This window comes from Lampetra fluviatilis, chromosome 6, assembly GCF_964198595.1.
Source record: "Lampetra fluviatilis chromosome 6, kcLamFluv1.1, whole genome shotgun sequence".
Classification (NCBI taxonomy): domain Eukaryota; kingdom Metazoa; phylum Chordata; class Hyperoartia; order Petromyzontiformes; family Petromyzontidae; genus Lampetra; species Lampetra fluviatilis.
In genome coordinates, this window is record NC_136280.1 from 13,761,592 (window position 1) to 13,777,727 (window position 16,136).

Consider the following 16,136-nt stretch of genomic DNA (forward strand, 5'->3'; position numbering starts at 1 on the left):
GGGGGGGGGTGTTTGAGAAATGTGACGTCACATCAAAATGCGCAACTTTAAATAAATATAAACACGTTCTACTTAATTAAATAGACTTTTTAATAAATGTTTTCTCCTACAACATCAGAGTGCAGCGGCACATTAAATACGCACTACAATGACAATAGTTTAAAGCGATTTGAAGCATGTTTTTTTGGGGGGGGGGGGGGGGCAGAGCTTTGTGACGTCATATTTGAGGGGGGGTCTGACTTTTTGTGACGCCGTGTGACGAAGGGGGGGGGGGTCAAAAATCGTCATTTATGGACGGCCCCTAAATGCAGGAGGTCACGGTACAGACCCAGCCAGGTGCCATGGGTTGACAGACTGAGATGACCCCCACCCCCTTACCGTGTCAACTGCACGGTCAACTCGAATAGAGAGCGCCAATTCACCGCGGTCCCTTACACTAACATGTTTTTTTTTGGTGCGACACGGGCGCAGTTCACCGCGGACCTATCAGCGTCCCCCCTCCCCCCCACCCAACATGTCTGCTGTGCTGCGTCTGGTCCGCGTCCTTCCGTCTCCCGTTCAATCCGCGTCCATCTTCGTCGGCCGTGAGTCTCGCAACGACGCTCTCGCTGCCCACCCACCCGCACCACCCACCCTCTCCTCTACGCCGAGCGATAATCGGCGACGGTCGAGAATAATTCATCGCGAGCGGGGCTTCGTTCCGAGACTCCTCAACAACGCCGACTCCGCGGTCGGGCAATCGGTTGGCGCCTCGGCCTCTGTGAGCTCGCAACAAGCAGCAGCAGCAGCTGCCGGGAAGCCCCGTCTCATGAAAGGTGCACCTAGCCTGGTTCCGTAACCGTGCAACTAGTTGGGCACAAACAGGGGGGGGGGGCATTGGTTGCGACTGTCACCGGCGGCTTGGTGTCAAATGGCGGCCCGTTTTGTGTTTCCTGAAGCTGCTCACGGCCAACATCGGTGGCGAATATCTGATCGCAATTCCCTGGGGGCTTCTCTCTTGCCTCGACTCCGGGGCTTTAAACGAGTGACCACGGTGGTTAAGCATCATCACTGTGGGAGACAAAAGCGGCCGTGGGTGGTGCTGTCCACCCATAAACTACACGGAAACAACCTTGAAAAGCCCTCCCCCGTGGCTGGGCATTTAACTCCTGGAAGTAATGTGGCCAGCGAGAATCGAATACGCCAATTAGAAAGCCAAACCTAAATCCCACTTAACTAGCTTTACTTTACCAGGTGAGGCCCACTGAGCTGTGTATCTCAGTTTTCAGAAGCGACCTGGCCACAAATGATGGCTCAGCTTAGTGGCTTATCATGTGTAAATAAATGTACAGCGGACGAAAGACTGAACGCGTGGTGTGATGTTGATGCTAAATGTGGAGGGAGAAACCCGGAGGACCCAGAGAAAAATCCACACGACCACGGAGAGAGACACCACAAACTCCCAAGTATACAGCAGCAGGCTTTATTCGATTTAAAGCTTTCGTGACTGCAGGGATTCATATTCTTGGTTCTTTCGGTAAAGTCACGTAGAAGGGAAACAAAATAATAAAAATATAAAACAGTAAATTATTGTTTAATATACAATAAATTATTGTCACGTAGAAGGGAAACAATACAATAATAAAAAATAAAACAATAAAATTATCACGACGTTTCGATTGCAACACAGCAATCATCATCAGCTGTGAAAACCACAGCAAGACATTTCTGATGATGATTGCTTGTGTTGCAATCGAAGCGTCGTGAGCATTTTATTATTTTATTTTTTAAATTGTATTATTTCCCTTTTACGTGACAATAATTTATTGTATACAAAACAATAATTTATTGTTTTATTTTTATTATTATTTTATTGTTTCCCTTCTACGTGACTTTACCGAAAGAACCAAGAATATACAGCAGCAGGCGTCAAGGTCGGGATCGAAGCCACGACCTCCTGTATACGAGGCGAGGTGGTTGTATTTTGAACTTCTTTCGCACCGGACGTAGCCCAACGTGCTAATCGGTGCGGTGGGAGCACAACAAACTCTTAACACAAAAAGTAGTTGTAAAGAAGTCTGTTTTAAATCTATATTTTAAAAAATGCATAGCTACAGTGGAATAACAGCGGCATGGGGATTATTTTGAAACGTTGACATTTATAATGAAGAGCAACGTAAACATTTGCATGAGGAAGATAGTTTTCAGTCTGCATATTGCCTGCTATTGCATGGGGTATAAAGTATAAACATGAATGTCGACAAAAGCTGGATGTGTATGAAGGAGCTTGATGATGTGCACGTTTGCACTTGCACTGACAAGAGTACGTGGGTTAAATTATATAAACCATATATCGACTATATTCTTGGTTCTTTCGGTAAAGTCACGTAGAAGGGAAACAATCAAGTAATAAAAATATACCCACTTCCCAATGTGGTATCGACTGCAAACTTGGTATACTTATATCATACTGATGACAATACTATATGTTTGATATTTATTATTATTTTATTATTTCCCTTCTACGTGACTTTACCGAAAGAACCAAGAATATGAATCCCTGCAGTCACGAAAGCTTTAAATCAAAACACATGTTGACTGTTGAGGAAAGTAGGTGGGTTTGAGCAGGTTACATCGCTAGAAGGGACAGTGGCTGATAGACTGGGGGCAGAATGGCAGCCAAATGAGAGAGCCCTCTTGAGATGACTGATGGAACAATGTGATCAATTCATATGGACTGGCATCACAGGACTGTGAGGGATTGCGACGGAGGTCTGCATCCAGCAGTTTTATTCCTGTATTCCATTCTTGATTGCATCTCTTTTTACACGCTTTTTTTATTAACTCACTGTTGTTGTCGTTGTTGTATCCTCAAATCTTGCAACTCAATTTTTACCCACTTCCCAATGTGGTATCGACTGCAAACTTGGTGTACTTATGTCATACTGACGACAATACTAGATTCTATCATAAAAATATATATTTTAAAAATTCCTTTTTTATATGTTATGTTTCGGCTTGACTCTAATTGTCCATGGTCAACTGACGTTGGCTGTAAATCACCACGGCCCCTTATGTTATGGCAAGCTTCGGGGCCACTTCCTGGAGTCATGGAGTTCTTCCATTGCTAGTACGGTACATTTAATACAAGTGTGCTTTTAAAAAGGTTTTTTTAAATATTACTTATCCATGAAGACAAGAATGTGATACTTGTCTTTTGTTCTCTAGTGAGTTAATTCCCATTAAAATGGTTATTTGTTCAAACATCTAGGCATTATACTTGTACAAAACTGCCTTTCAAGTGCACTAATGGTTTGTTTTGAATAGGTTTTGCTGATGGGAGTTGGAGCTGCGTCCATTGCCTCAACATACTCTGAGACTGCATCTGCATCCACCTCTCTAAAGACAGTCCCTTCGCACTCCGCACAGTGATTGCTCTCAAAGTACATCCTGTCAGTCGGCCTTTATTAAATGGAACGTAATTGAATGCAGTGCTCTTAAGACTTTGGTTCTCTTGGTCATCGCGTCTCACAATTCGACACCGTACAGGGACCAATGGAAAGAGATCAAGAGTACGTGCGAGAGAGCAAGATGGCTGACGATGCTTTGCTATTGGCTAATGGCGACAGCAGTGAAGGCATCGTGTCTGGGTTACTGGAGTCATTCGGCCTCTCTGAGGAGGATGTGACTGAGCTCTGCCGCTATCCCTCTGACAAGCTAACACCCGAAAACCTGCCCAACCTCCTTGAGGAGGTATGCAAAAGAAGGGACCTAAGGCAAAAGCAGTCACAGCATGCGGAGATGGTGCATCCACAGCAGGTGCTTAAGGTCCTGCGTGATGTGGATATACCTGAATTAGTGCTACCTGGGCAGCAGCAGCAACATCAAGAGCATTATCCCCCTCCCCCCAGTCCTCAGAGCTTGCAACAGCAGCATAATCACCCTCCCCCCATGCCTCAGAGCTTGCAACAGCAGCATAATCACCCACCCCCCATGCCTCAGAGCTTGCAACAGCAGCATCATCACCCTCCCCCCATGCCTCAGAGCTTGCAACAGCAGCATCATCACCCTCCCCCCATGTCTCAGAGCTTGCAACAGCAGCATAATCACCCTCCCCCCATGCCTCAGAGCTTGCAACAGCAGCATAATCACCCTCACCCCATGCCTCAGAGCTTGCAACAGCAGCATAATCACCCTCCCCCCATGCATCAGAGCTTGCAACAGCAGCATCACCCTATCCCCATGCCTCAGAGCTTGCAACAGCAGCATAATCACCCTCCCCCCATGCATCAGAGCTTGCAACAGCAGCATAATCACCCACCCCCCATGCCTCAGAGCTTGCAACAGCAGCATAATCACCCTCCCCCCATGCATCAGAGCTTGCAACAGCAGCATAATCACCCTCCCCCCATGCATCAGAGCTTGCAACAGCAGCATAATCACCCTCCCCCCATGCCTCAGAGCTTGCAGCATCACCTCCCCATGCCTCCAAGCGTGCAACAGCAGCATCATTACCCTCCCCCCATGCCTCAGAGCCTGCAACGGCAGCAATCTTACTTTCCCTCGATGCCTCCGAGCTTGCAAAATCAGCAGCAGCCTAGCATTATGCCTCACCACTCACAACAGCAGCTTCAGCCTACTTCTCACAACTTGCAGCAGCAGCTTCCAATGGGACAGGGCCCAGAGGGACAACCGCCATTCCAGAGCACGAATAAGCCCCCAGACAAGGCTCCGTGTAACTCATTTCAGGAACCCTGGAAACCGGGAGTTACCTCGGCAACATCCACCATGCCTCCTAAAAACTGCTCGTGGCCCAAAGTTGCGTGTGGCGAAGCTCTGCTGAAGACCCCTCCTCCGCTTCTGCTGAAGACCCCTCCTCCGCTTCTGCTGAAGACCCCTCCTGTTGCCTGTGAAACAAAATTCATGACAAGAAGCTTCCCGCTGAGGGCGGAGATACATTGCTACTTGGGAAATTTCGTCAACGGAAAAGAGAAGCACTGCAGCATTTGCGACGTGGGACTAACCAGCGATCAGGTGAGATAGAACATTCCCACCCATGCAGGTGTAATGTAGCACTCAGAGACGCTGCCATAAGTTAATATATAAAATACATTCCACCCGACTGGACGCAGGTTGACTAATTTACAACTGGGTGACTTCTATGTATCTGCTACACGACACTCGCTACATAGCTGACTGTAGGAGCCGTTGGCGTAGTAGCTACGGCGTAAATATATAACTCCCTTCGCTAGTCTTCCAAGACGATGAGGTCGATCCACAGCGATGACGGTGACGACGGTCCGGACTCCCCCACGGCAGCCTCGAGCCTCACTCCGCGCTGCCTTTTATCTCACCTCGGCTCCGCCACACCCCTTTTCCTGAACTCTCTCCTATCGGAGATCTCCTTCGCCTCGCTAACACCTCGTGGGTTCCACACCTCCCCCCGCGGTGACTCCTCACCCAGTTACCTCACTTGACCCTGCCTGCCCTCATCGCTACAATCCTTATTTGCGGCCCTTAGGCCCTGTACTGTCCTTACACAGGTGTGGTTGAGCATTGAGATGGGATCATCATGAGGAAGAGATGCAGCGTGGTGCCTGTAGGGGGCAGGGCACCAAGTAGGCTTTTCATTATCTCCATATATATAAAAGGGAAATTTGTGAATATGTGTCTGTTCAAAATGTTTAGTGTACTTCCCGACATGCAACAAACTTGAAATTTGCCATGTGGGTATACACGTTTTTTTGGGGGGGGAGCTCAATAATGCATATTTTGTTTGCACAGCAAGTGAGCTGTGACGTCAAATCTGTCATATGACCCACGCATGTGGAAGCGTAACATATTGTAGTGTAGTGGTTAGTGCGCTGCGCTACGCACCCGGCTACCCGAGTTCCATTCCCGCACACGGCCACCACCGGTGACGATTATTTTAACCGGTCCTGGGCCTCCCCTAGGTCGACTCAGCCTCAAAGGAGTAACTCGTGTGCTGGGAACATCGCCACTGGGGGGACAAAGGCGGCCGGGCGTGGTGCTGTCACCCACCCCCTCGTTATATATTAAAAGGAAATGTATTAATATGTGTGTCTGTTCAAAATGTTTAGCATACTTCCCGACATGCAACAAACTTGATTTTGGCACGTGGGTAGCTTCCAGACTACACAATGCAAAAAGTATAAATTTTGGTGGGGGGGGGGGGGAGCGCAATAATGGATATATTTTGCACGACAAGTGAGCGGTGACATCGCATGCGGAAGCATTATGCAGTGTGTCTGCTGACGTCACGCAACCCCCTCACCCTTCGCGTTGGCCATGTATTAATCCAAGACAAGAATCCAAGTCCCGGGCGAAGCCGGGTAGTAAAGTTAGCAGGCTATATGTAGAGCAGAGTTTGAATAATGTAAGCTCCAGCATGTAGGTTTTCTACCGGCAATTTGTCAATGCACCCAACAAAATTTTCGAACATCCAAAGCAAGACTACTTGGGCTTTGATAATCAACAGAAGACAGATTCACACCACTGTTGTGGGTGCAGTTGGCCTCTTGAGAGGTTAATCTGTGATTAGTAATGGGCCACATTGTAAATCAGATTCATGAAAGGACTAATATCAGACCACCCTTCATGCCTCGTCTTTGTGAACTATTAAAACGCATTCGATTCGTTATTATGCTCCCCATCTTCCCCTCAACAGGAATTGAAAACTCACAAGGATTCAGAACGACACAGATATAACTCGTTTTTGTTTTCAAATCGGTGAGTGGTCACTCCAAATGTGTTTTTGAACTTTTCTGCATGCATATATCCGAAATACATCTTATTGAAAGTTAATGTATATTTTAGTTATACCATTGTTGAATGTTTTGTGACATTTCATCTCAAGATGGCGGTTGCATTTAGTCGTTGCATAAATGAAATATGGGATGGTCGTTTGTGACCTCAAACTTACTTGAGAATGAGACATTTAGTCTACATGGGCTTTTGCAACTGGTGAAATTAAGTTGATGATGAGTGCATGCACTCTTTGTATTGGCCAAACATTTATGTCAAACACGGTGATCTGCATACCTTAAGTCTTGTAATATTTTGCTTTAGTTTGAAATACATTGTGTTACAAATGCCATCTAAAAGCATCTACTTTTCACGATGCCGAGTTACGGCGTGGGCTGGCTGCTGAAAACCCACGCCGATTACTTTAACACCGCTGTCGTGAGATGCACGTGGAGTTTTGAGAGGTCAGATAAGACAACTGGTTGGGCATTCTGTGTTATGTACAGCCATTTTTCATTCCACTGCTGGATGAAGGCCTTCCCGTGCCATATTGATCATGGGGTATTGTTTTATTGTGCCGGTTAGTGCAGGTTGATGGAGGGGTGGGGGGTGCATAGGACTTATTCATGTATCACTCGCCAGAAATTTTAGGCAGGGCCAGGAGTTGTTCTCATGTCGTCAATTTCATAGCACAGTGTGTCATCTGCTGCATCACGTCCCTCCTGCTTTGTATTACGAAAGGAATGAATGTCAATATTGCCAGTCACATAGGAAACAGTGCCTGAACTTATGATATGCCTCGTGTCTTTGTTTCTTTCAAGGTTTGTTCAGGAGTGCCGCAATGCCCTGTAAGTATATGAAATTACCCTTTGGCCCCTGCCATGGGAAAAAAATGAATTTCCACAACTGTTCAGGGCCATCATCGGAGACGAGCACCACCACCCTTTTGGCCGTTATTCTTCATGCATTTGTAGTGTGTTGTACAGTTTACATGAACAACTTTATATAAACTAAACATGATTTTTTATTTGGTGTTTGGACTACAGCAAAAAAATGGTAGCCCTCATCAGCCTAAAATGTACCCATCATCACCGTGGACTTAAGTGAGCGCAGAACCCATCGAGGTGCGCCATAGTTCAACATAAATTCAACATGTTAGTAAATAACACCGCCCAAACTGGAAGGAAAAAAATATATAATAGGCGATTTTTGGGCAATGGCCCTTCTTAGCACATGACAGTTGAACAGGTTCTGTATACTTAATTCTACTCCACTGGTGAGAAAATTTCAGATAATGATGACAATCTCTTTTCTGCAATCAAAACATCCTGATAGCCTCAAACATGTCACCAGCTTCATTTCCAGCTGCTATTCATGTACTTCACAATAAAACGGCTATTGTTTTTCAGGAGAAAACAGGACCTGCGCAGGAGCACTAGCAGGGAGCATCCCAGTGGCTGGAAAAGGAGCAGTAGCGAGGAGCGACGTGGTGGCTGGAACAGGAGCAGGGAGCAACCCAGTGGCCGAAAAAGGAGCCGGAGCAGGAGCCGGAGCAGGAGCCGGAGCAGGAGCCGGAGCAGGAGCCGGAGCAGTAGCCGGAGCAGTAGCCGGAGCTGTAGCCGGAGCAAGGAGACACAGCAGGGCTTCAACAAAAGTAGAGATATGAAGAGGTCAAGAAGCTCCAACAGGAGCAGAGAGATGACTGTGGGCTCCACAAGAGGTATAAGCCGGGAGAGGAGCTGTGAAAAGGTAATGGATGTGCATGTTATAACGTATGATTAAAATCAACTACAAGCTCTGGTGGTGTAATGGTTAGCACAATGAGCAGCAATCCAGATGTCCGCCGGTTCAATTTGAACTTCTGGCGCAACACTTGAAACGATTGGGCAAGTTTCTTAATATCCCCCTGGCTCCGTTACCCAACAGTATAAATGGGGAACACCACAACTATTCGATCGATAGATTGCATGCGGTACGGTAAAGTGTGAGTACTCCCACCTGACCTAACACGTGTGGTCAGCATTAAAGAGTCGACAATGCTGCCTCGAGCTCCCTCTATTCGAGGCCATACTCATCAGCAAAACCGTGTAAATATTCCTGTTAAAACATGCCACCTCAATGCTGATATCACATTTGAAAGACTACATAATTCAGGAATCATAAGTGATCTTAAGCTTATTCCCCTTCCAACTTTCCTCTAATATGGTCTACCTCCTACACAATGTCTTCCACATGTATGTTGAACTTCTCTCACACTGTACATAGCTAATCGGAAGTGCGGGGGAAGGACAATACACTAAACACAAAAAAAGCAGTTCCCTATCTGCAGCTCAGTTCCTTATCCTAGCTTTCATCACATCTCGACTTCTCCAACTCTCCTATGGCCTTCCCAAATCCATTGCTTCCAAACTTGTAAAGATTGTAAATACTGTCATCAGACTTCTCATCCGTTCCCACAAACTACACGACTTACCCCAGTCCTCGGAGACCCCCGCAGGCTCCCAATTAAATCCCGAAACAACGACGAGATTTATCCCGCTATCTTCAAGATTCTCCATAGGCTTGCTCCCATCTAACTATCTGCTCTAAACTAATGCAACTCCTTTTCACATGATCTGTGCTCCAGAAACGAATGCCTTTTGTTTAAAAAGTCAATCATCCACTGAATGGCGGTCACCTCATATCTGCCTCCTCCCCCGACCATCTATACTGCCGACCCCATGTTCATATACACATTCAGGTGCAAGACCATTCTCATGGTGGGTATTTAAAGTACAGTCAGCTGATGCAGCCCAATCAATTTCTGATGAAGCGCAAAGCAATTTGCGAAAAACGTATGTTGGTGTGAAATTCAGTCATGGCTTGTTGGGACATTCTGTCTACAGGAAAGCTATCCACACGTATTCCTATCTAAAGCCTGACAAAACCATCACTTTACCATACATAGCAGTTGTTACCAAAAAGATTTCCAAAATCTTAAACAAACACAAGATCCAGGTCCGATTCAATACAGTACACAAAATCTGTGATCTGATCCCAGCTGTGAAGGAGGTCATTCTTGACATGCAATACCCTGGAGTCTACAAACTGAGTTGTACCTGCGGTCGCAGTTACATTGGGGAAACGAAACGACATGTCTCGGACTGGGTTCACGAACACAAGGCAGATTTTAAACACGGCACAACCAATACCTCTGCCGTGGCTGATCAGGTGGGCTCGCACGATATAGTTTTTTCCGAGAACAAGGTACTCAGCAAACCTTCAGGCCTACATCAAAGATTTGTCCATGAAGCTATCCAGATATATAAACATAGAGACATCTTCAACCGAGAAGATGGGTATAAGCTGAACAACCACTGGAAGGATGTCATTAACCAGGTTGGTCCGAACTTGCTGTGATCCCCTCACAGCCCAGCAGACGGCACTTGCTCCAGCAGACACTCAGCTGCTTCTGCATCCCCCACAGCGCAGTAGACAACTTGGCCGCCTTTGTTCAGTCTACCGGCGTGACTTCACTGTAGTTCATCAACGTTAACATGCGACTTTCTTTCCCTAAGCTCGTTCTCTCTTATGAGCCTTTCTTAGTCGTTGACGGAAGCTCATTAACTTTGCACTATAATTCCAACATGCTAATAACTTATTTCCCTAAGCCCTTTCTACATATTCTCCTTTCTTATGCGATGACGGAAGCTCATTAACTTTGCACTATAATCCAACTTGCTAAGAATCTATTCCCCTAAGCTCGTTCCTGAGCTCCTTTTACATATATTCTCTTTGACTTGCTAAACCTTCTCAAACGTATACAAGCTCCTTCTCAAACGTATGTCAACCCTTGCTTAAACGGTTGTCTCGCCAGTTCTCACCTCATGACGGGGGCTTGTGTTGCCTCCGAAACGTCGTGATTTATTTTAGTTTATTTCTACCTGCGTGACTTTACCGAAAGAACTGAAGAGTATTGATTCCTGCAGTCACGAAAGCTTCAAATCAAGAAATGGAATTAGATTTGTCATGTGTCTGCTGTGTTAATTTTCAGTGCACCACATTGTAACACTTTGTGGCCAATATCATCCATACCAATATCATCCATAATCGAGGTTTTTTTTAGTTTAGATGGCGTAAATATATGAATGTGTCGTTAAACCTGCCACCTCTCAACACAGCCAACTAGTAAGGGTTGTCATGTAAACAGAACATGCCAATTCGAACAACTATATCTTGTGGAAAAGTGACTTCTATAAACAAAAGGAAGGAGCAGCAATGGGTTCTCCTTTGTCTCCTGTGATAGCGCATTTGTATGTGGCAGATTTTGAAACAAGCAATAGCTTCAAGTACACTAAAACCCTCTGCTTGGTTTAGATATGTGGATGACACATTTGTGGTCTGGCCACACGCCAAAGATACATTTAACGAATTTCTAAATCTCAACTCGCAAAACCCATCCATCCAGTTCACCACGGAAGTGGAAGCTGACAGAACTCTACCATTTCTGGGTATTCTGCTCGGACGGGGTCAAAATGGTAAAATAACACAGCGTTTATCGAAACACTGATGCCTATCTGAATGCAGTCACACCATCACCCCGCACAGAAATCTGCTCTTATTAAGACGCTCATTCATCGGGCTAAGAAAGTGTAAGATGGTGATAGTCTGAGAAGTTAAATTAAACATATTAAAGAAGCGCTGCAAATGAATGGTTACAATGATGCACACATCAACAGGACATTGAATGCTAAAACCAAATCAAATAACACGAGCATTGAAACTGCCCAGTAATTAAAATGATCAAAATACCGTACATCGCGGGAGTAACTAAGTAAGCAGCAACTAAGTCGGTAACTATCCAAAAGGTTAATATTTTTTTTTCCCAATTTCGATAGATTCTCTAATTAATCTTGCCCAGTAGTAGCTAGTTTTGCACAATTTCAACGTTATCAATATCAATTGAGTGTCCTTGTTGGCACGCATGTTCTGCTACTGCGGACAGTTGTATTACGGAGTATTTAATATTTATTTGGTGTTCTTTTAGTCTTGCGCTGATTATTCGTCCTGTTTTCCCAACATAGCATTTGCCACAAGTGCAGTTAATCCGATACACACCTTCCGTTGGTAGCTTCGGTAATACATCTTTTGTACCAGATATTAATTTCTGTATTTTATGTACCGTGCCAAATCTGACTCGGATGTTTTGTTTTTCCAAAAATCTGGCTAGTTTATCAGTTACTCCCGCGATGTACGGTATTTTGATCATTTTAATTACTGGGCAGTTTCAATGCTCGTGTTATTTGATTTGGTTTTAGCATTCAATGTCCTGTTGATGTGTGCATCATTGTAACCATTAATTTGCAGCGCTTCTTTAATATGTTTAATTTAACTTCTCAGACTATCACCATCTTACACTTTCTTAGCCCGATGAATGAGCGTCTTGATAAGAGCAGATTTCTGTGCGGGGTGATGGTGTGACTGCATTCAGATAGGCATCAGTGTTTCGATAAACGCTGTGTTATTTTACCATTTTGACCCCGTCCGAGCAGAATACCCAGAAATGGTAGAGTTCTGTCAGCTTCCACTTCCGTGGTGAACTGGATGGATGGGTTTTGCGAGTTGAGATTTAGAAATTCGTTAAATGTATCTTTGGCGTGTGGCCAGACCACAAATGTGTCATCCACATATCTAAACCAAGCAGAGGGTTTTAGTGTACTTGAAGCTATTGCTTGTTTCAAAATCTGCCAGATGTTTGGAAAAACAAAACATCCGAGTCAGATTTGGCACGGTACATAAAATACAGAAATTAATATCTGGTACAAAAGATGTATTACCGAAGCTACCAACGGAAGGTGTGTATCGGATTAACTGCACTTGTGGCAAATGCTATGTTGGGAAAACAGGACGAATAATCAGCGCAAGACTAAAAGAACACCAAATAAATATTAAATACTCCGTAATACAACTGTCCGCAGTAGCAGAACATGCGTGCCAACAAGGACACTCAATTGATATTGATAACGTTGAAATTGTGCAAAACTAGCTACTACTGGGCAAGATTAATTAGAGAATCTATCGAAATTGGAAAAAAAAAATATTAACCTTTTGGATAGTTACCGACTTAGTTGCTGCATGGAAGAGGATCATCAAATAATACATTTAAATGCAAGCCTATGTAGGCTGCCATACTTCAATAGGGATTACCATTGGTAAGGCTATTTTAATATTGACAATGGACAGGAAGGACAAGTTCAATGGGTTCGCATAATTCGCATGCATAATGTACGTTGTCTCAAGAGCGCAGAAGTGTGGTCACCACATCTACGTCTCTATAAAGACTGAAACATGTGGACTTCTCCACAAATCTGGCTGCCGCCTGATGAAGTTAGTTGTAATTACTGGTGAAACGTCGTACTCAGATTGTAAATGTTGTGGCTTGGCTCTCCAACACACCGATGTGCTGTACTAGTGACAAATTGACATGTTCTGTTTACGTGACAACCCTTACTTGTTGGCTCTGTCGGGTGGTGGCGGGTTTAACGACACATTTATGTGCTCTAACCAAAAAAACCTCTTATGTATGAGTGCACCACATCACCAACCCAGATATAGCATTGAAAATTGTACAAAATTTGTTCCCTTGTGTGTCACTGATCCTGCCCAGATCTTGAGCAGCAGTAAGGGGAGAAGAGAGACTTCAAGTTCCATTAAGGACAAGGTAATGGTCCTCTGCATATTACGGCACATATCGGTGATGCTTTGGTTAGCCGAGAGTGCTGATTAGCTGTGTCTCACGTTAAAGCCTATGTCTCACATTTGTTGTAATTTTCTGATTGTTATAATTTTCTGGCCCACCGCTATTAGACATCTGAAAAACTGCTTAAACGACGGCCATGAATGTTCAATAATTCCCCCCTGCACATACACTTCCGGCCCCCTACATCCTCACAACCACATCTTCACCACTGCCTCCCCCCCCCAGTCATCGTTACCGTATCGGACAAGTAAAGTTCGTGTATGGTTATGGCTGTGAAGTTAGATCTACAATTGTTTATTACTTGGTTGAAATAGTTTGGATATGTCGGACGGGTCTTCTTGTACCCCGCCCCCCCACATTACCCCATCGACGAAACCGGGCCTGGTTAGTGTACTTTAAATAGTAAAGAATGTCGGCGTTGAATTGTTGCGTGTTTCAGAGCTATATGTTCTATGATTGTATCGCCCTGAGTATAGTGTCCTCTGAGTTAGATAAGAAACCCGCCCACCTGACTCACAGGTCTCGCCCTTGAGCAGGGGTGTCAAACACACGACCCACGAGCCGGACCCAGCCCCCCCCAAACCCTTTCCTCCGGCCCACCACGTGCTTAAATTTGTATGAATGATTTTATATATATATTTTAAAGCTTCTACCTAAACACAACCTGAATTTAAACCGTACATTGAGATTGGGGATTTGGTGTGCCTAGCCGCAAAAAAAGAAATCAACTCTCTTTTCCCACGCTTTCAGATTTTAAATCGGTAAATTAATACCGTATTTTGCTATTCATTTTCATAGGCCCAACTGTGTGGCCTGCGGGAGGTGCATTTCAATCCAAACTGGCCTGCTGTCCAATTGACACTCCTGCCCTAGTGCCTACACTTTGGATACCACTGGAAGTTGACCAAAAAGATCCCCTCCTGGACCCGATAGTTGGGCCTTCCCCTCCCACCAGGTTTTTTTCATTTCCAGAGTGGTACAGCCAAATCCCCACTCGCCCACTCCCCACCGCCCCCCCCCCCCAATTCTAGGAAGCACAATGCCAACCAAGAGCCAAGGATACAGTAGCAATATCGCAGGGAAGGGCGAGACAGCTTGTAACAGATGTGCAACTGATATAGAAAGTAACTACACCCTCGTGATTAGGGAACAGACGAGAGCACCTGGGTTCGGCACCCTTCTATGGCAGGGGAAACGATCGGGGATAAAGTATTTCAAGGGGGAGGAAAAGGAATAGGGGAAAATGGCAGGGATGTGGGGAGGAGAGGAAATAATGTAACCAAACAAGACCCAAACTAAAATAACATCAACCTTATTTTTGTTACATTTTATTTTAACGATAACTATGTGGAAGAGAGGTTGGCGTAGTGTCCGGAGTCCACCCCAACTCTCCTATCCCTTCTTTCCGGCCCACAATTTCACAGTTATTCATGCTGAGTTCAGCAAAGACGGGTCCGCATGGCCTTATATTCGCTTTCCTTCCCTTTTAACTTATAGCTAAGATGTTCCATTCCCACTAGGGAGAGGAGAGTTCTATGCCACAGTCCCCAAGCGGTGAGAATAGTTTTCCTCACTGCTATGTAGAAGGTTTGGAGTCGAGCGTGCTGGTACTTTGTTAGTCATTTAGGTCTTAACCCCAATAGGGTTGAGTCAACTGAAAGGTTCACCACCATGTCAGAAATACGGTTGAAGTAGTCCATAATATCCTAGTAAAATCCAGGGATATCAAGGCATGTCCAAAAGGCATGCGAGTCTGTCTGCACTGTGCCTGGTCGGGATCTTAGCGCATTTGGGGGAGGAATTAGTTAATTTAGCTGTCCTGTCACATAGGTCCCGTGGATAAACTTAAACTGGATGGGTTTTGATTAAAGTGACCTGGGGTCTGTAGCTTGGGCCCGCCATATCTGGGTCCACTTCCTAGGAGGAATGTCGTGTCCCGTAAACCTTTCCCAGAAATTTCTAGTTTTGGGTCTTACCCACATTCTCTCTCCATTAATGCATCTGCCAATTAGTATATTTCCTTCTTTTCCCCCCAACCAGTCTAAAATTGGGTGGGGAAAATAAGATCCAGTTTTTTATCTGGGACTTTGGTTATGATGTCCCAGATCTGATGGAATCAAAATAAATATGAGCCTGGGATATGGTGTGCCCACAATTGCTTAAATGTTTTTACCTTCCCTCGGTAAAAAGATCACCCACCTCGATAAATCTTATGCCTACTGCTTTGGACCAAAATGCTGCACAAAGACACCTCACCGAAATAATGTCCCAGCACCACCGAGTCGACCCCTGGAGTGAGCTCAGTCTTATACGATCCACCCACAATTGCACACACACATGGCGGCACGCGCTCGCACACAAACCAACGGTCCCCCGTGTAGCCTTAACAGACTGTTGGTCCGAGTGCACTTAGCAAGCAGTGCCTATGAAGGCCGGCGGAATACGAGCAGTGGGTGGCTGGCCATCACCACGCCTGGCCGCCTTTGACTTCTCACTAGCGATGTTTACACACCACACCAGGTACTCATTTGAGGCTGAGTCAACCAGGGGATGTTCAGGACCTATTTGGTTAATTGTCACTAGTGTTGATCGTAAGCGAGAATCTACGTCGGGTCACTTGGTTGGAATTGCAAAGCGCTAACCGTTGCACTAC

General features: G+C 45.3%; 1 protein-coding gene across 2 annotated transcripts in view; it reads left to right on the forward strand.

Annotated features, from left to right (window-relative positions):
• The first annotated feature begins 479 nt into the window (after positions 1-479).
• The window catches only part of LOC144933177 (uncharacterized), a 34,357-nt gene continuing 18,700 nt past the window's right edge, over positions 480-16,136 (forward strand). For both annotated transcript variants that reach the window (XM_078857795.1, XM_078857796.1), the window contains exons 1-6: positions 480-584; positions 3,307-5,013; positions 6,668-6,729; positions 7,566-7,592; positions 8,154-8,493; positions 13,391-13,444. In XM_078857795.1, the coding sequence (XP_078713921.1) occupies positions 3,535-5,013; positions 6,668-6,729; positions 7,566-7,592; positions 8,154-8,493; positions 13,391-13,444 (1,962 nt within the window). In that variant the 5' untranslated portion in view covers positions 480-584; positions 3,307-3,534. The remainder of the gene's footprint in view (positions 585-3,306; positions 5,014-6,667; positions 6,730-7,565; positions 7,593-8,153; positions 8,494-13,390; positions 13,445-16,136) is intronic.